The sequence below is a fragment of the Dendrobium catenatum genome, unplaced genomic scaffold, assembly GCF_001605985.2.
Source record: "Dendrobium catenatum unplaced genomic scaffold, ASM160598v2 original_scaffold_144855, whole genome shotgun sequence".
Lineage (NCBI taxonomy): Eukaryota > Viridiplantae > Streptophyta > Magnoliopsida > Asparagales > Orchidaceae > Dendrobium > Dendrobium catenatum.
Genome location: NW_021463285.1, coordinates 76,549 through 95,749, shown reverse-complemented (window position 1 = coordinate 95,749; position 19,201 = coordinate 76,549). Strand labels below are relative to the sequence as shown.

The 19,201-nt window shown below is 31.2% G+C and overlaps 3 protein-coding genes across 6 annotated transcripts in view; 1 reads left to right on the top strand and 2 right to left on the bottom strand.

Annotated features, from left to right (window-relative positions):
- The first annotated feature begins 1,348 nt into the window (after positions 1–1,348).
- LOC110113229 (N-lysine methyltransferase setd6) lies at positions 1,349–9,749 on the top strand. 3 transcript variants are annotated; one of them, XR_002305119.2, is made up of 8 exons: positions 1,349–1,405; positions 1,475–1,847; positions 4,607–4,803; positions 5,831–5,973; positions 6,069–6,130; positions 6,730–7,427; positions 9,294–9,372; positions 9,526–9,749. XR_002305119.2 is itself a non-coding variant. In XM_020845705.2 (7 exons), the coding sequence occupies exons 1-6, from the start codon at positions 1,398–1,400 to the stop codon at positions 7,393–7,395; spliced, it is 1,362 nt and encodes a 453-aa protein (XP_020701364.1). In that variant the 5' UTR covers positions 1,349–1,397; the 3' UTR covers positions 7,396–7,427; positions 9,294–9,749. The 3 variants fall into 3 exon arrangements, 2 of the variants coding, with proteins under 2 accessions (XP_020701364.1, XP_020701361.1); XM_020845705.2 differs by having other exon boundaries at positions 4,607–4,781; positions 5,896–5,973; positions 9,294–9,749; XM_020845702.2 differs by having other exon boundaries at positions 9,294–9,749.
- Positions 9,750–11,536: 1,787 nt separating this feature from the next.
- Positions 11,537–13,251, bottom strand: LOC110113230. Its single transcript, XM_028692203.1, has 6 exons — positions 12,936–13,251; positions 12,685–12,852; positions 12,596–12,634; positions 12,072–12,154; positions 11,927–11,995; positions 11,537–11,837 (listed from the first exon to the last, which is right to left on the bottom strand). Exons 1-6 carry the CDS (start codon positions 13,161–13,163, stop codon positions 11,795–11,797), a joined length of 630 nt encoding a protein of 209 aa, XP_028548036.1. The 5' UTR covers positions 13,164–13,251; the 3' UTR covers positions 11,537–11,794.
- Positions 13,252–15,735: 2,484 nt separating this feature from the next.
- Positions 15,736–19,201, bottom strand: part of LOC110113227 (probable protein arginine N-methyltransferase 6.2) — a 51,641-nt gene continuing 48,175 nt past the window's right edge. For both annotated transcript variants that reach the window (XM_028692209.1, XM_028692210.1), the window contains 3 exons: positions 16,672–16,877; positions 16,241–16,359; positions 15,736–16,021 (listed from right to left, as the gene is read on the bottom strand). In XM_028692209.1, coding sequence (XP_028548042.1) covers positions 15,979–16,021; positions 16,241–16,359; positions 16,672–16,877 — 368 coding nt within the window. In that variant the 3' untranslated portion in view covers positions 15,736–15,978. The remainder of the gene's footprint in view (positions 16,022–16,240; positions 16,360–16,671; positions 16,878–19,201) is intronic.

The window sequence follows — 19,201 nt, the reverse complement described above, 5'->3', positions numbered from 1 at the left end:
ATGTTAAAATGACAAGGTTATAAGTCATCATTCTTAAACCAACTATCATACCATTATTATTCAAACAATAAGTATCTCTTTTGACTTCACTAATAAAATTTTTATAATTTAATAGATCTCTTTTGACTTTCACTGATAGAATAAATTGATGTTGATTAGAACTATATCAAGTATATTAAATCTTTTACCTTGCATTGAAGATAGTTGTAAATTATGGTAAATTACTGGGCTTTGTAAGTTTATTATGTTGTTTTTATATGATTTTAGATAAAAGTGAGATAAAGGTAAGGATCATACAGTATGGGGCTAGAGAAAATTGCTAGTTTAGTTCTATGTTTTAACTTTTTATGTTTTCAGTTGTTTATTTATTCATTTAACATAATTAATCAGATATGAATGTCAAATTTATCTTATGGTCGATGAATGAATATTGGTTGTTAATGAATTGAAAAAGATAAAGATAATAAAAATATAATTCTTTCACTTTAGATATTGGGGCGTGACATGGACTTTGGGCAACACTAGTTGAAATTGTTGTTTTAGGTGCTTTTCTAAAATGGCATGCCATTATAGACTACTGATTTGTGTAAAAGCCTGAAGGTGTAGTGCATTATTCATGTTTTGGCCGTGTCAAAAGAATGGAAAGGGTTGTAATAGAGTTGGGTTGTATTAGATGACTTTAGCATGAAACTTTAGCATTTTCTTGAGGCGTCCCATGACTAGCAAGGATGAGGGGAACATTTGGGGCTTCCGTTCACTGGGACATCTTCATAGTCAGATGATAGGAAGGGTATGAGTTGAATGATGAGTGGGCAAACTAATGCCATTTTTACCGTTGCATTGATTTCACAATGCATGTGAGATTTTTGGGGTTACACTTAGGCTTCGTTTGGTACGGCTTTCTAACTGCTTCTTAAAGCAGCATTCTAGTATAAAAATTAAAATTTTTGTACTAGAAAGCTGCTTTAAGAAGCAATAAGAAAGCCGTCCCAAACGAAGCCTTAGTATATAAAATCCCATTCGATGAATCAATGATGATTGTCGTTGAGATGTTTGGATCAAGTTGAGACTAGTACTATCATTGATCAAATATATCATAGTCCACAAATAATGAGATATTAATAAGATATGTTATTAACCCCCAAATCAATTATCTAAACTACATATGAGTGAATTATCTTCGATATTCTACACAAAGGGAGACGCTACAACAAATTTCTTGAGAGATACTATACTTTTTAGTCATGACTGAGAATTCTTTTTTCAATGAGAGGTAAGTTGAACAAGAGAACTCCCCCACCCCCCTAATCTCTCATGAGTATATATATATATAGTATGGGGTAAATAGTATTGTCTTCCAAATTCCCGCCGCTTCGTTGCTCTCGTCGACGTCAGCCATGAGCAGGTATGCCCTATTTCTAGCTCGAATACTTCGAGTCGCTCTTCTAGTCCATGATTCCTTCCGATCGCGCAGGAGATTGAGGGCTTTCAAGAGATGGATGAAGTCTCAAGGGTTCGTATACAGTGATGCCCTCGAGTTCGTCGATTCCATCGACAGCGGCATCTCCGTGCGGGCTCTCTGCGACCTCAAGGAAGGAGACCTCGTGGCCACCATTCCCAAGAGTTCCTGCCTCACTATCCGGACCTCGGGGATCTCTTCAGTTATCGAGGATGCCGGCCTTGGCGGTTTTCTTGGTCTCGCTATGGCGCTTATGTACGAGAGGAGCCTCGGCGCGGCCTCTCCATGGGAGGGATACCTCCAGCTCTTGCCCGAGAGGGAGTGCGTTCCTCTTGTCTGGAGTTTGGAGGAGGTGGACACGCTGCTGGTTGGGACCGAGCTCCATAAGGTGACTCTAAAAATTGAACGCATCTTATTTTGGATCTATTTGATGCGTTTTAAAGTGGAACTAGGGTTGAAATAAGAGCTGCTAAAAATTGATTCAGCTTATTTAAACCTAACTTAATTTTCCCTTACTCTGTTTTAGTAATATTGCTCATAATTTTTAATATCGCGTCCACTCAAATGGTTGAATCTTTGTCTGATATTTATTTTGTTAATTCATAACCTTTAGCTTCTAAAATTTTTATCAATTATTCCAAGTTTTCATTTATTTTAATAGAGGTCTCACCGTTAGAACTATGCCAAATTCAAATAAATATTAACCATAGTATCTCACTTTTAATATCACATGAAAGGATCTTCATAGCCAATTCAAATAAGATATGTACTTAATGCTAATCCTTGATGTATTCCGAATCTTTCACGACTTCATGACTGCTTCAATTCTAGTAGTTGCTATTTATATATTTATTTATCTTCAACATATTTTGACACATACATCTTTTATTGTGCACCAAACTAATTATTGTGGAGTCGATTACATGCCTTGTCAATATCAACAAAAATCATATGAAATATTTTGTTTGCTCTCTATAATTTTTAAGTGATTGCCTTAGCAAAAAAGTTATATCTGCAGCGGATCTTCTTGGTCTAAAATCAAATTGTTTTTTTAATTGACACATTTGTTCCAAGTCTTTGTTTAGTTTTACTAAAGTCATTATATGAAAGGTAAACACTTGAGCAAATGGTATGCTATAACAAGCAATAATTTAAATCATATTATATTATTAGTCTAATTTGATTTGAAAAGTTTTAATTAAATTAAAAAAATATATATATAAAAAAACTAGAGTCATAAATATATCTTATAACTTAAAATTTAGATTATATAATATGAAAAAAGAACGAAATAGATGTTCAATCTTATGTTTCTATTGCTTAATTACAGTTTTAATAGCTATAACAAAATACATGAGAATTTTAATTGAACAAAATGAGCAAAATATTTATGCTGTTATTAAATAGTGAACTTATGTTATAAATTTTATGGTGCAAAATTTCAATTGTGATTTAATTACAATATTAAACAATTTATAAGAATACTAGTAATACAAATATAAATCTTGGCTTCTTATACATTTAATATGGGTGATTTAATTATTTTAAAATATTCATTTATTTAATCTTGCTTTAGTTATTTTATATTTTGTTAGCAATTAAAATGGTTCATAAGAATTATGTGCATTCTTTTTATTAGTTAATTTAATAAATAAACATAATATAAAAAATCACTATTATTTGTAACCAATAAATTTATCAATGACCTTGTTATTTTACTTATTGTTTGTTTCGTATGTTTTCTCATATTATGGAATAATCCCACAAATAAACTAAGATTATTATAATTTTTTTGATATTATTAAGTAGTTATAATTTTAATTGGGAAATTAGCATTGATTTACATATTTTGAAACTAAGTGAATGCACCTCTAATGCCCTTTTGCTTTTAGAAACAGCAAACAAATCAGTTCAGACAAGCATATTTCTTTGCATGTTTTCTGTTGATTGCTTATCATAAAACAAGAAATCTAACCTGTTCAAAATGTGATCTTTCTACTTTTTATTTCATGTAAATATGAATAAACACAAGGCTCTAAGCATTTCAATTCAAGAAAAAGCTTATTGCAGGTGTTGTTTTCAAAATAATATGGTTTTCTCCATTTTGTTTTCCTGTGTAGAACTTCTAAAGTGCCCTTTCAACCATGCTTCTATCTAGCTTTGCTTGTTCTTGCTTGTTTGCTTTTTCATGGATTTTATCCAAGTTTCACATTTTAGACGATGGCTATTGGTGAAATTGGGTGGTCACTGAAAGTTCTATAAGACCTGTCTGGCCATAAGTATAATTTAACTTAAGAGGATTTAGTAAATCAGACAAATGTAGATACATAGAAAATCTTTGAAGATTAAAACCTGAAAACTTTTTTGCATATAAACTATTAAATCTTGTTAAATTCTGATATATTGTTTGGATGTTTGTTTTATGGTTCAAGCTTTGTGAGAGGGGAAATCCTTAAATCTGTTAAATCTTATGAATGGCGGGGTTTAGCAAATTCTATATTTAACTAATAATGATGCTCAAATGAAATTTATCAATATAGTAGGATTTAAAGTCCTAAAAGCTATGTTTGGGAGGATTTAAACTAAATCCTTCTTAAATCCTGCCTAAAATAGGACGCCAAACAGCCCCCAAGTTTTATATAGGCAATGCTCTCTATAGTTCTACATTTTGGCGTGGATCGTAGTTTGATAACATGATGACCCTTCTTTTGTAGTGTTAACTAGTGATGTTATGTTCATTTTTGAATTTATGTTTGATACAATTAATAAGGTATGTGGAAGCTTCCAAATGGGCCTTTTTCTATGAATGTCAACTTCCTGATGAATGTCCTGCCTAGAGTTTTTAACATTATATATTTTCAATTATTTTCGTCTTTTTTGGTTGTTTGTTCTTTTCCAAAACTTTTTAATAGTTTTCTCGGATTTTGTTTTTGGTTCTTTTCCAAATTTTTTTAATAGTCTTCTCGGATTTTGTTGTTTGTAACAAGTGCTGCTTATAAGCATCCATTCTACTGTTTTTATTTTTACTTCAGCATAAACCATTAACTTAAAACATTATTCTATTATCATTCTCTATTCTTCAAAGTCTGTATAAGCAGTTTCATCAAATCCTGACATTGTAGTAATGTTTACTTTTCTACTTGGCAGATTATAATAGAAGACAAGAAATTCCTCTATGAGGATTGGAAAGAATACATTGAACCTCTCATTCAATCAAGGCCTTTGGAGATAGACCCGAATAGTTTTGGTATCGAGCAGTATTTTTCTGCAAAAAGTCTTATTGCTTCTAGATCCTTTCAGATTGATGGATATCATGGCTCTGGTATGGTGCCATTGGCTGATCTGTGAGTAACTTTCAATATATGGTTCATTTCTAACTAAATAAGTACATTCAACATTAAAGAGCATATAAAATTTGCCAGATTCTCCATGTTTGCTCAAAATCTTCAAGGGTATTTTTTTTTTCCACTAAAAATTGGAAAACTAATCTAAACCAATTTACCTGAAAGCTTTTGACAAAACCATAATAGCTGCCTCTTTTTACTCCATTTAGATTTTGACGGAGGCTAATCTCTCACTCAAATTTGAGCAATCAGTATTCAAAAATTAGATCTTACTCGTGATAACAATCAAGGATGTTGGTATCATAGTACATAGATCCTGCATGTGGGAGCAATCAAAGAAGATAAAGAAAAATCTTAAAAGAAAGGAGCACTTATTTAAAATATGATAGATTAAAATCACATGAGAAGATAATAAAATATGCAATCAAAATATTATGATTGATCATGAAAAGCTTGGAGTATTATTGGAAAAGTTAGAGGTTCAAGAGGCATATATCTTAGTTTGAATCTCTGCTTTTATTTTTTTTATCTAGTACTAATTTTTACTAAACATTGTCATTATCAAGTAAGTCTTGGATGAGAAAAATGGAGGGTTGTATTAGGTTGTCGATAGTCAGCGCAATACATTGAAAGATCAATAACTCTTTTATTTGCATTAGCTTTTTTCTTCATAATATGTTGGTATTTATAGTCTTATTTTAATCGTCAAAAGCATTTAAAAACATCCAAAACTCTCCCAAAATAGCCAACAAATGACTATAGAATCATCTCCCAACAACTAATAAAAAACTTGTCGTTATTACAGAAATTAAATTTAAAGGATACATGCAAAATGTATTTATCACTTTGAATAAAAAGAAGTGCAGGATTCAATTGTGATAAAATTAAGATCTAATTTGAATTCAAAAATATAATTTTGCTATTAATCACTCAATTAGTCAATAATTAACATGATTAATTAAATTAAGCATGCTTTAGCAATTTCAAATGATTAAACTTAATCTGATTTCCTGGTTTTGATGTCTAGGTTTAATCACAAGACTGGTGCTGAGAATGTTCACTTTACGTTAACATCTTCTTCCTCTGATTCAGATGATGATATTGATACGGACATTTTTTATGCATTTGATGATGAGAAACCATCAGTGAAAAACTTTACTAATACATCAGGTTAAAAAATACCCATCATTGTCATCCCTAGATGATATCTTGCAGGATGTTTGTGTATGTTGCTTTCAATTAATGAGGTTTCCTTTGGATTGCAGTAGGCGATCCTATTGGAACTCTGGAAATGGTCGTGGTGAAGGAGGTTGAGGCAGGTGGTGAGGTTAGTATTTAATGCTGTAGTAGTAATGTTTTGGGAAAAAATAATCGGTAAAGTTACTCTGATCAAAATTTAGTTAGGATGAATTTTAGAACTCTTCAATTTGCTTTGAGTTGAGTGCACTGCAAGATTTGATTGATTATCACGTGTCACACTCTTTTCAAAGGAAATCCAAGTGTTTAAAACTTACTTTGATTAAATTGAATCACGATATTTTCATCTAATTTTTGTTCCATACCTTTTGTGCAAATTTCATTTTACTCTTTTTACTTCTATTAAATATGCCGTTTTATACTTATTCTTTTATATTCCCATCAAATTTTAAAAAGTGCAAATAGGATGTTAGTCTGTGGGAAACCCTTCAAAATCATTATTAGTCCACTGTTAACTTGAAACCTCAGCGCACCACCTTTTATCACAAGTGAGGTTTTGTTCGATTCTTTGAATCAGATGGTGGAAAGTGTTGACCTTCCTTTAAGAATTCAGACATCTCACCACCACTTGAGAGGTTGTTGCTAATATTCTTGAACGATTGTCTCTAGCTTATAAAGCGCGATTAATAATTTATAGAAGACATTTATTTATATATCTATGTTTTTCAGGTCTTCAACACTTACGGGTCTATGGGTAATGCTGCATTGCTTCATAGATATGGATTCACAGAACTTGAAAACCCTTATAACATTGTTAACATTGATCTATATCTAGTACTCAGTTGGTTTTCTTCTTCATACTCCAACCGTTATGTTAGAACAAGACTAGGATTGTGGAGAAAGTTGAATTATTCTGGCTGCTCCAGCCAGAATTCTGAGTACTTTGAGGTATCTTCTGATGGTGAACCTCAAATGGAGCTGTTGATTCTTTTGTACATATTCTTATCAGAAAACATATATCAAAAACTAGATTCTGTGGTAGATTCTTTAATCGAAGCTAATGAAGATGATAAGATGATTAAGCTATTGGAATTAATCAAAACAGACTGTGAACACAAATTAGAGGATTTCAGGGAGGTATTGCTGACAGATAATGTTTGCCAGGCGCTTATATCTCTGGCTGATGTTAGAGAGAGTTTGTATGGTTTGACTTCTTTGCAGGAGGACATTAGCAGGCTTCTTAATTGTTGCGAATTGATGGAGAGCAAGTTGTATCATTCTTTAGTTCTGCGTGTGGGTGAGAGAAAAATACTCGCTAAGCTAAGGGCATATGCTCGCAACCACTTTAGAGCGGTGAAAAGGAGGCGTGTCAGAAAATCAGCAAGGAGATGCTGAGTGATCTTCCAAATTCTGCTGTGGAGCATAAGGTACTGAAAACTTACGCTTAATTTCGTGCTTTTTGGATAAATATTCAAATTTATCAATCATTTTCCTTCTGCTCAATAATCATTTTGTGTGATTGTAAGCATATAAATAATACTATTTTGAATCCATTTCAAATTCTTTAAATGAATATTTCTTTTTTTTATGGTTGTTTAGGCATTATTTTTGAGGGGAAAAAGGATGGCTGGCTTGTTCGTCTGTGCATTAGTGTTAGAAGCCTTTACTAATTAAAATAGAATTAGTTTGATCTGAATAATATATAGTTTTTGTAAATCCCAAATTTTGAGTACTTTACTTGCAGCTAAATGTCTTTGGGGGGAGGGAAACTCAAACTTCGGTGCAGTTTCTGTGAATCGAAGTAACAATAAAAGGTCAATATAATAATTAGAAGAAAGTTTCAATTTTTTTTAGTCTTATTTTTCCTTTTCAAACAGAATATTTTATAATGAAAAATTCGGAGTGTAGTTTTGTACCATTTAATCTTATTTCCGCTGTACTCCGATAGTTTGTCAGGAGGAATTCAATAACATGATTTACTCGGGAATTCATCTGAAATGGCCTTAGCAATTCAATATATTAGGGGAATTGTTAGCGAGTTCGTTTCTGAAGTAATATTTTATTGCTTATTTAAAATTGGCCAAACTTTAAAGGAAGAAAATATAATAGTTTGTGACTTGGATTAAAATTAGAAAAATATTTCTTGAATGCATCTTTAATTAGTTAAGCAAGAGGCTAGCCAACCTTTGTAGGCGACTAATAGAGTCACTACTAATGAGCAAGTAAAAAAGTTTGAAACTGCTCCCTATGCAAGAACCTATCGGGGAGATGAAACACTTGATAAAGTTGTCCTTGTTTACTTATTTTGTGCAAGGTTTTTAAAGAGAATGTTCAAAGCAACAAACGGGGTGATAGAATTGCATCCAAGTCTATAAAGTTTAAGTTGCTGATGGAATTATGATTTTTGATTGAAAGCACATAGGGGTGTAAATTTCGGGTCACGGGTCGGGTTCGGGTCGAACCCGAAACCTATCCGGCACTATTCGGGTCAACCCGAACCGACCCGTTTTTAAAAACGGGTCGGTTTCCTGGACCCGAACCCAACCCGCTTCGGGTCCGGGTCAACCCGACCCGTCCCGACCCGAATGACCCGTTTTCAATCTAAAAATTGCTAATTTTCGGGTAAAAAACGGGTCAATCTCCTCTTTTCGGGTCAAAATCGGGTCACTTTCGGGTTAATTTCGGTTCAAAGGGTTAACCCGAACCCGACCCGTTTCGGGTTCAGGTTGACCCTAACCCAAAATTTTCGGGTCGGGTTCAAGTCGGGTTTTCGGGTCTTGTCAAATATTGACACCCCTGAAAGCACATTTGTCATTTGAAGATAACCAGAAATACCAACAAAAATACAAACCACATTCAAAATGATGATATCTAATTGAATCTTTGAGGACAATCTCCCTTGTTTCAATTTCAGAGTACACTTTTAAAAGTGCATGATAATTGATGCAATCAAGGTTAGCTATTTTATGTTTTCTTTATTTTTCACTTGTGTTTCAAGCTCTTTTCCTCTTGTGGCTGTTCGTTTCCTGCTGTTAGCTCCTCAATTTTCTGTTGGCCCTTTGATTTTACTTGCTGGATCACTGTTTTCCTGTTGGATTTCGGTTTCCTTGCTGTTGGCTGCTCGTCTTTTGCTTCTTGTTGATTCCTATAAATAATGTTTTGACTTTCCTTCATGGTGGCTATTTTGGGTGTATTTTAGTGGCTCATTTAGGAGAGTATATAAAGCAAAAGAAACAAGTTTTGTCGATTATTATGTTTATTTACTATGGGATATGTTGATGTTGAATAACCAGAAGCACAAAGAAGAAAATTGGGCTCAAGACTTGATGAACTAATCCATCATGGCTGGAAAAGTGATTTCATTCTCATCTGGTATGGCTCTGCCCTTCTTCATCTTCTCAAAAAGCTTAAAAGCTTCAGCTGTTCATCCATGCTAAGCATATCCAATATGTTGATAGCTGCGAATCTCCTGAAATGCTCTAACAACACCTGTCTTCACATTTAAATTAATCTGAGTGATTGCAGTAATCCTTCCTTGACTGCAAAACCATTTTCGAAAAAAATCTGAAGAGCTTCAATACCAAACATGAAGGATGCCCACCCGACCACAGTTGGATTAGGTATGCAATTTCTTACTTATAATTAATTATATTTCAGTCTTAGGATGGATGACTTGTTAGCTCGAAAATTGAGGCAACAAACACCAAAGTAAATAATATTGAGCTTTTAATATTGTTCGAACAAGTGAACCCAAAAAATTCGACATTTTATTGGGAGGCAAATTATATAAAGTTATATATTAATTTTACAATATTTTAAATATACATATATATATATATAATATATATTAGTATAATATATATATTATATATTAATTTTTCTTGAGCAAAAAAATCAAGATGATCACCTCATATTCGCTCAACCCCTAAATGAATTAAGAAATCCACTAAGCTTTATTTGAAATGATTTTCTTCCTGCTTTAATAATAATTGTTTTTAGAATATATATTTTTTTTTGGTTTAAAAAAAAATTTGTGGTCTAAAATTCTCCCAACAAAACTTAAATTAAAAAAAAAAATGGCAATTTTCGGAATCTTAATGATTAAAGATTTTTGGCCCAATGTGAGATAATTCAACCTTACGAAGATTGAAATGAATTGTCAGGCGCGTTACTCCTTTTTTTGAAAAATTTTTTATTATGATTGTAAAAAGCATAATAATTGGCTTTTTTATTTTTAAACATATAATTGGAATTGTACGCTTCGTTATGTTTTAAAAATTTTTTACAATTTTTTTTTTCAAATCGTTCGGATGATGTGGTAATTTAAAAAATCTTAGTTATGCATGAGATTAAATCTGTTAAATATTAAATTTTTTCAATAAATTAAATTGGAAAAATATGCCATTTAATATGAACCCCTAGAACTCTTCCTACTATGTCAACCAATTGGCAAAATAATTTTTGCTATGTCGGTAAATTAATTTGAAAAAAGGCATCGCAACAAAAGGGAGTTAAATCAACCGATAATGGAATAAATAATAATGTCATTATATAAAATTAATAAAATATAAATAATAACAATAATCATATATTTAATAATTTAATTTATATTACATATTTAAGAATATTTATTATGTAAAAGTCATACTTAAATATTAAAATTTAAATAGATAAATAATAAAATATTATTAACTAAAAAAATAAAATTTCTCAATAATAAAAAAATAAATATTATTTATAATTATAAAAATTAAATATATAAAGAAAAATAAACGAAAAAAAAATGTAATTAAATATTATCAAATAAAAAATAAGTATTTTTCATATTATAAAAATTAATTAAAAATTAGTAAAAAAAAATATTTTACTTTTTATGATGTATTTATTAAATCAAAAATAATTTTTTAGTTTGTGTGATTTAATCAATCATCACTTGTTATAGTATTAATTTTTAAATTTTTTTGCCTTTATTTATGATAGGTACTCGTATGATGTAATGAAACCATGAGAAAATATTGTAAGTAATATTTAATCAAGTTTTAACACTAATTTAAGAGTTTTAATATATAATATTTATTTTAATTGATTAAATTTTAAATTTATTTAATTACTAAAATAAAAAAAATTGAACCAACTGATTTTAAAATACTAGGACCGGTTCACAAGCAGTTGAAGCCGATCAGTTTTCAAAGATGAAGTACATCAGCCTTAGACCGGTTTACGGGTTGAATCGGTTTACTATGTTTTTTAAAATATTGTTTTATTCAACTTAAAATATAGTTTACTTTTAGATAAATGTCCCCATTTTGCCTGCTGATACTACACTCAATTTTAACTAATTGATATAATTATAAATTGGCCAACATATGGATATTGTCCGGAACTGGAAAAAAAGACTTTAATCAAAGACAAAACTGAGCCATACTCAAAATACATCAAAATAAAGGAAATGATGAATAGTGTTCTAATCCTCAAACCGATCAATAGCCATACAGTCGTGGCACAACTTTCAGCGCATTTGATACAATTTTTTTACTTTTTTATTTTATTTTATGAATTTTTGCGGCATTTTTTTGTTTAACTATAATTTTCATATTATTACATTTTGTAATGAAAATAACTTTCTTACAATCATATCTATTATAATATGATAGCTATTAAAATACTGTTGTTTCTTTGAATAATAATAATAAAAAAAAGAGAACTCAAATTTCTTTCACAACAATTGCACGACTTAGGCTTCGGAACAGCTGCGGAGGTGAAGAAGAAGAAGCTATTCATCCCATTTATTAAATTATTTTCTCTTATCAGGATGCCACTTTATACTACACCCAACACTGAAATGAAAACAGAAAACAACACAAATAGACAGGTTAGATCAGTCTTGCTTTTGTAAAAGAAAATGTAAGCAGAAAAAAAGATTAACCTGGGTTTTTGAACTGCTATTAACGGCTGCGCACTTAGTACAGCAGAATCTATTGCAAGGCTCAAATCCCTAAATTCACTATAATAATCAGTAAGTCATATAATTTGGCAAGTAAAAATTGTTAAGAAGGAACTTTGCATTATACCTTCCTGTGACTGGTATGTTGCTGTTAGGCCGCGAGTCATCAAACTGGCCATGGTAGAAGAGCTCCAAAGCCCTTCGCCCATCCTGCTGCAGTTTATAAGAGTTGGAAATTGATTTGGAATACAATAAATCAGTTTATAAGAGTTTTAAAAATTCTGCCTAATTTTATTTTAGGAACCATTCACACTTCAATTTAACTAAATTTTCTGCTACTTTTTAAAAAATTTTAAGGTTGAGGAGTTTTTCACAACCAAATCTTTCATAGCTGTTCGTAAAATTACAGTAATAACTAACTTGCAGTTTATGTTCGTAGCGTATCCATCACCTACTGAGTCATACAAGTTTACTGTTATTCAAAAGAATATTTTGGTAAAAAGAGTGAAAATATCAGCCACAGGTGTAGATACTAGTAGAGATTGTAATGGGTGAGAGAAACTAAAAGAAGGCTGGTAGAATTCATAATTGAGGAATATCAGAAAATCGAATATTGTGTTTAGTAGACTGAATTTGAGAGAGATGATTCACCTTTCTGTAAAGGAAAAATTCTGCCAAGCAATTTTCAAATTTTAATCCTCTCAAAATTTTTTAATCTTAAATGCCAGCATTTACAATCATACTTGAGTAGCCAAACATGCCCTAATAACAAAGCAAGAAGACCAAAAACCAAATAATTGTCCTAATGAATGCATGCAGACGAGATAAATAGGGCATTTCACCAGCAAAGCAGGGTAGCTATCGAAGTCATCCAATTTCCATACTTTCCCTGTGAGTGGCTCCGGAAGCTGAAAGGAAAACACGTCAAAATAAGAACATTAAACCGCATTCACGTAATCGAAGAAGGAAATGATAGATCTAAGCAGATAACCTCGAAATACGGAGCTCTGGAGCCTAAAGAAGCGACGCTGGATTCTGCCCTAGCGGCTCGAACTTGAAGATTGAATAATCTTCTCCGTGGAAAAGTGCAGGGAGAGAAGCGAATCGAAGAGGGAGTTTTACCAGGCATGAACTTCGTCCGTGGAAGGAAAAGCTCGCCGGACGATCGAAAAAATGCCGCCGCCGGCGAGAAGTTCCGCGAGGCTGGAACCGCTATCATCTTCTCTACCAAATGGTAGCGAGGAATTTCTGAAGGAGTTCAGTGGGGAAGGGTTTACGATAAAATGTGGTGGGATAAAATTTGGAGCATTTACATACATTCATATTTATAGATGAAAATTTTATATTTATTGATATATTATATTATATCTATATTAAAATAAAAATAATTTTTTTTATTTTAAATAAATTAATATTAATATAATTTAATAATTTAAATGTCATATAATTAAATATTAAAATTAAATATATGAAATTTTTTTGATATGACATTAATTTTGAATGTGTATTGAAACCACTCTTAAATAATTTAATATCTGATTTTTTTTAAATGTGATTATATTTACGAAGGTTGGAGTAACTCTAATGGAACATAAGATTAGAGGGAGCTATCCTAGTTGATTTGGTCACATGAAACGGAGGCCGTCCAATGCCAAGATTAAGAAAGGTAGACGTAGACCTAAAAAGACTTAGAAAATATTAATAATGATATTTTCTTTATTAAATTTCAATGAGAATTTGACTTTTAAGGTCATAATGGAGAAAAGAAGAATTATGTCACCGACCCCATATAGGACCCCATTTAGTGAGACAAATGCTTAACGTAGTAGTTGTTGTTGTGATTATATTTACAAAAATATTATTTAAAGATGTGCAATAAGAATAAAAATAATGATTATAAAGAGAACTTAATTTTTTTTTATCATTATTAGATTTGTCATTGAAGTGTATCCTCTCAATTAAAAATTCATAAAAATTAAAATTCAAATGATCTCATAACTTATTTATGAAAATTTTATTCAAAGGTTATTTGTATATTTTGAGATTTAAAAATTATTGCAAAAAATTATAATTAATTTAATGAAAATTTTGATAGTATATCAATAAAATGAAGGGAAAATTCTATAAGATGGAAGTGAGACCTGCAATGTTTTATGATGTAAAATGTTGGCCTTTAAAAGAGAAGCATAATATTAAAATTAAGTGTTGCAGAGATGAGGATGCTATGAATGGCTTCTCTTAAAGACAGGATACAAAATGAGCAACTACATGAAAGGTTGGAGTAGCTCCAATGGAAGATAAAATTAAAGCGAGTCACTTTAGATTGTTTGGTCACATAAAATGACAACCTTCCGATAACCCGATTAGAAAAGTAGATGCATTAGATTTGACTTATGTTAAGAAAGATAGAGATAGACCTAAAAATACTTAGTTAAAAAAATATTAGAAATAACATTTCCTTATTAAATTTAGATGAGAGTTTGATTCTTAATAGAACACGATGGAGAAAAAAGATTCATGTAACCAACTCCACAGTTAAATAAAGGTTTGTTACTGTTGTTATTTTTGTAACAATAAAATTAATCCAAATTTAAATCACTCTTATACTAAAAATTTAAATTGAGCATACCAATAGTGTTAGCATATCAAGCAGACTTGCAATCTAACTTGAGCTCAACTAAATAAATCAAATTTATATCAACCATAACTCAACTTGTTATCTCATGAGCGAACTTGTTTAAAAAAAATATAAAAATAAAATAAACTGAAAACATATTAACATAAGTTTGAATATAAACTTATCAAATTATATCTCACTTTCCCATATAAAATTATTATTTCTTATTTACCTTCTAATTCCAAATTTTTTATTTTAACAATCTCTTGAGCTAACTCTTAGAGTAGATCAAAGCAAAGCCGGAGCTTAAACTTGAACTCAAGCTCAAACTAGGAGCGACTTAAGCTCCGCTTGACTTATTCATACCTATATAGTCCATTATTATTGAGTTTTACCTAAGTTAGAGATAATGCAATGATCCCTAACCAAACTTGCAAAGAATTCGATTATTGAAATTTTCTATACCTTCGTTCCTTTTTTAGAAAGTGTTATAAATGTATAGAAATGATAAACTGATTGATTATTTGTATAAGAATGATGAATAGTCATTTGTTCTAATACCTCAACGCCTAATGAACTTGAAATGAAGTTATATTTGACTAAAAACCATCTTCTCAATATCTACTAAAAATATATTTCAAATAATCTTCGAATAAATTTTGAAATTTTTTTAATGGACATTAGGCCAATTAAGGCAACTCACAAACACAATACATATACAAGTCTTGAACCCAAGACCTCTTAGTTGATAGCCAAAACTCTTAACCACAGATCATGTTGAATTGCATTTTCTTAAAAAATTAAATATTTTTTATAGTTATCATATTCTGATTTTGAAAAGGACAGATTAGCCCCCCAAATTTTATTTCAAAAATTAAAATAATCTCCAACAATATAAAAAACACTCAATTTATTTTTTAACTCTTTAAATAGAGACTAAAGTAATCCTTCCATGAGATCATTTAGGATCCATTTAAAAAAATTATGGAATTAAAATAAAACTTTTAAGTAATCAAGAATCATTTTGGTCCTTCAATCTTCAATTCCTTATCCCTATTAGACTCCTCACCACAAAAATCTAAATAAAAAACAATTAAAAATTAAAGCCGATAAAAAAAATTATGAACAATATGTTAAATAAATTTTGCCCCAAACATGTAAGTTATCTCCATCATAATCTAAATATTATGGGTTAAAATTACTAAAATAACATCTACAACATAAGGAAAAAACACCATATATGGTCATAGGAAGATGGCATGCAAAATATGTTCAGCAATTGATAAGAAGAAAATTCTTCAAAAGACCAACAAAATTCTCCCTCTTATAGAAGTTTAAACATGAAGAATGGTTCAGACTTGCAGAGTAAAGTCATTGCTGAAACTAACCTCTAATAATGGCATCTGCAAGGCCTAAATCATCGCATGATAGACTCCTTTATGAAAGACCGACCTCCTGAACTGTTTAGACATTACAAAATAACAAAAGAAGAGAGAGATTGATTAGAAAGAAGTATCCCATGGATTTTTAGGCTTCGTTGAAACGACTTTCTTGTTGCTTCTTAAAGCAGCTTTATAATATAAAAATTTTAATTTTTTTATAAAAAACTGTTTTAAGAAGCAACAAAAAAGCCGTCCCAAACGAAGTCTTAATCTCAATGTTCATAAGCTCTTGCTTACCTGTACTCAAGGTGAATATTCAGGAAGCGTGGGTTCTCCCTACTTTGAGAGAGTGTAATGGAACCTTCAATTGTTTGATCTTGTATGACCTCTATCGGTTCATACAAGTACAGTATGGTCTGAAATGTCAGAAAATTGAAGGAATGTCACTTAAATTTATATATTTACTTTCTAACAGCTTAATTTCTAAATGATATTACAAATATAACTAATATACATTTATTCCAAATAAAAAAAATATAATTTCATGTATATATGTTGAATTCATTTAAAAAATTAGAATATTATCTACAAAAATATAAAGATATGGAGATCAGATATGTAAATCCATAAAAAATTCAGTGGTATGTATGTAAATCCATGGTATTCAGAATGGTAAAGAGGATTGGAAAATAAGAATCCAGTCTGAAAAAGGATGAGATAAAGCATGCCTGTTGCCAATGAGTTGGTTCGTCCTCTGGTGCAGTGGAAAGCATAAGCACTTGATCAGATTTGGCTTTTTGCCTCCTCTGATTATTATAAACGTTAGAATACAAGTCGGAAGTTGAACTCCCAGAGAGTAAATTGTTGTTGGAAGGGAACGTTGAAGGACCATTGAACTCAGCATCGAACCAGAAAGCAAATCCATGGAGAGGAGCTTCCATTTAAAGAAGAGAAAGGTTAACTTCCACTTAGAACAATAAATAAATAAATAAATAATCAAGGTTGGTATCCAGAGTATAGAAAATTAAAGAAAATAAATTTCTTATAATCTGCATGCAAAACATGAGCACAATCAAAATTATGCATCATTTGCTATATATATATATATATAAGTAGGATGATTTAGATGTTACACTTTAGGAAGCCAAATACTAATGCATCTAAGGTAAATCTAAGGAGGGTAATTTTGAAACCTATCAAGTTTAAGAGTCACTATGCCATAAAATCAAATGCTCCTAATGAAAAAAAAAAGAAAAGAAAAACAAATAACAAAAAAAAAAAAAAAAAAAAAAAAAAAAAAAAAAAAAAAAAAACAAAAAACAAAAGAAAAACATTTGCTTATCTTGAGCTAAAATGCTTTTGCAAGGGATAGTAGAGTTGATAAAGTAATTTATGCCTTGATAGCCATCGAGTAGAATAGATATATGACAGAGCATATTAGTGCATGAGGATGCTAACCAATTGTAATATGAATTTAAGGAGCTATGTCTTGATGAACTAGCAAAAGAATTAGCACCACTAAGAAAAATACAACATGCTGATTGCTCAATGATTCATCATGACAAAATGCGGGTTCATGATTCAGTCATCAAGCTTAGACCAACTGATGTAGGCAAAGGGGGGTTGATATTTGGGCTTCCCCTTTGGTGAGCTGATGTTTTCTTCTTCTAAAATCAGCTCATTAATGGGTAATTAATGCCAAATCAGGTTCATTCCTTCCTCCCCCTCTCTGCTGCCTGTTTGGTTTCCACCTGGCTCCTGTCCCATGGCTGGTTCCTTCCCCTTGGCTGCCTATTTGGTTTCCGCCTAGCTCTTGTCCCCCTTTCTCTTCTCCTCTCTTTGACTTTGTCTCGGGCTTTTTATCTATTTCTTCTCTCCGCAAGTGTCCACCTCATTTATATCTTTCTTCTCAATCAAGAAATGCAAGCTTTTTTAGAATTGTTTTTAGTTGTGTCATGTCATGATTTAAAATTTAAGTGTTTGTGTCTTAATTTATGTATTTTCTTATTTTGAAAGAAAGACCTAATTTATGTAATTTTGTGATCTTTTTTTTATTGCATCACTAGCAGAAAACATGATAACTATTATACTGCCTTCTATACAATCCTCTCTAAGGGTCACTTTACATCTCGATACCCTCATAATTCTTTGGCAATTGAGCATGTAGTGCACGAGGAAAATATATGTGATGGTTCATCCTAGGATGTGGAAGATAATAACCCATGTTCAAGAGACGAGTAGATAAACTATGATAAATAATTAAATATGATGACATTTAGCTGTTGCAAGATGAATGTCACTAGATCTCACAAGGATGAAGATTGAAAGAAAAGTTGAATATTTCATACAAATGCTTCTTACAAATAGCAGCAGATGCAAGTTAGTCATAATTGGTGGAAGCACTATGAAGAGAGTATGAAAAGACATTAATTAGATGCAATCTGAAAGAAGAGACACCTTCAAGCTCTTTCAATGTTGTATGGGTTGACAAGATATCTCTAACTATCATTGAAACATGGCGTGAACCGAATCAGTTGGGTAGTTATTCTAAGGATGATGTCAGTATTCTATTTGCTCAACCTTTATTTATCAGAAAGATGTTCTCCATTACGATAGAGCCAACATTTACGTGATGTTTATTTTAAATTTGAATTAAGATGATATGGTTCAATTTAGATTAGATGTCAAAATTAATTTTCAATTTAAATTATAAACCCTATTTCTATAAATAGCATTAGGCTGATGTTATTTCATTATCTTGAATTGAAACAAATCAAATATTCCATTGATTGCCTATCTCCTCTTTCTCTCCTCTACACTGCTCATCGATTCCTCTCATCATTTTTCAGGAAATATTGATTAATCATTTCTCTCTCTTTCCAGTCACAAGAGGAATGCAGCCCAAAGTGACTGTCCACTCATACAATATCCAACTCACAATAGAGTAAAACATCAAGAACTTCGTCTAAGTTTCTACAATCAATAGGTGCCACTTTTCTACTCTTCTCAATTCTTTTACATGACAAGAGAAAAATCAAATATATTTCAAGAGGAAGAAGAATAAAAAGATTTACAACTACAGAGTATCCTCCATAAATGATCTCTACTGTGGATGAAAACAGGGCACCAATTTCATTGGAAGTGGGGTCACAATAGAAGCAACAAAGGTTAATAAAACAGAGCATTGAGATCAGAGGAGATGACATATGTCGGGGCATCATAACAAGGATCATCAATCAACATGTGATCGATGGTGTT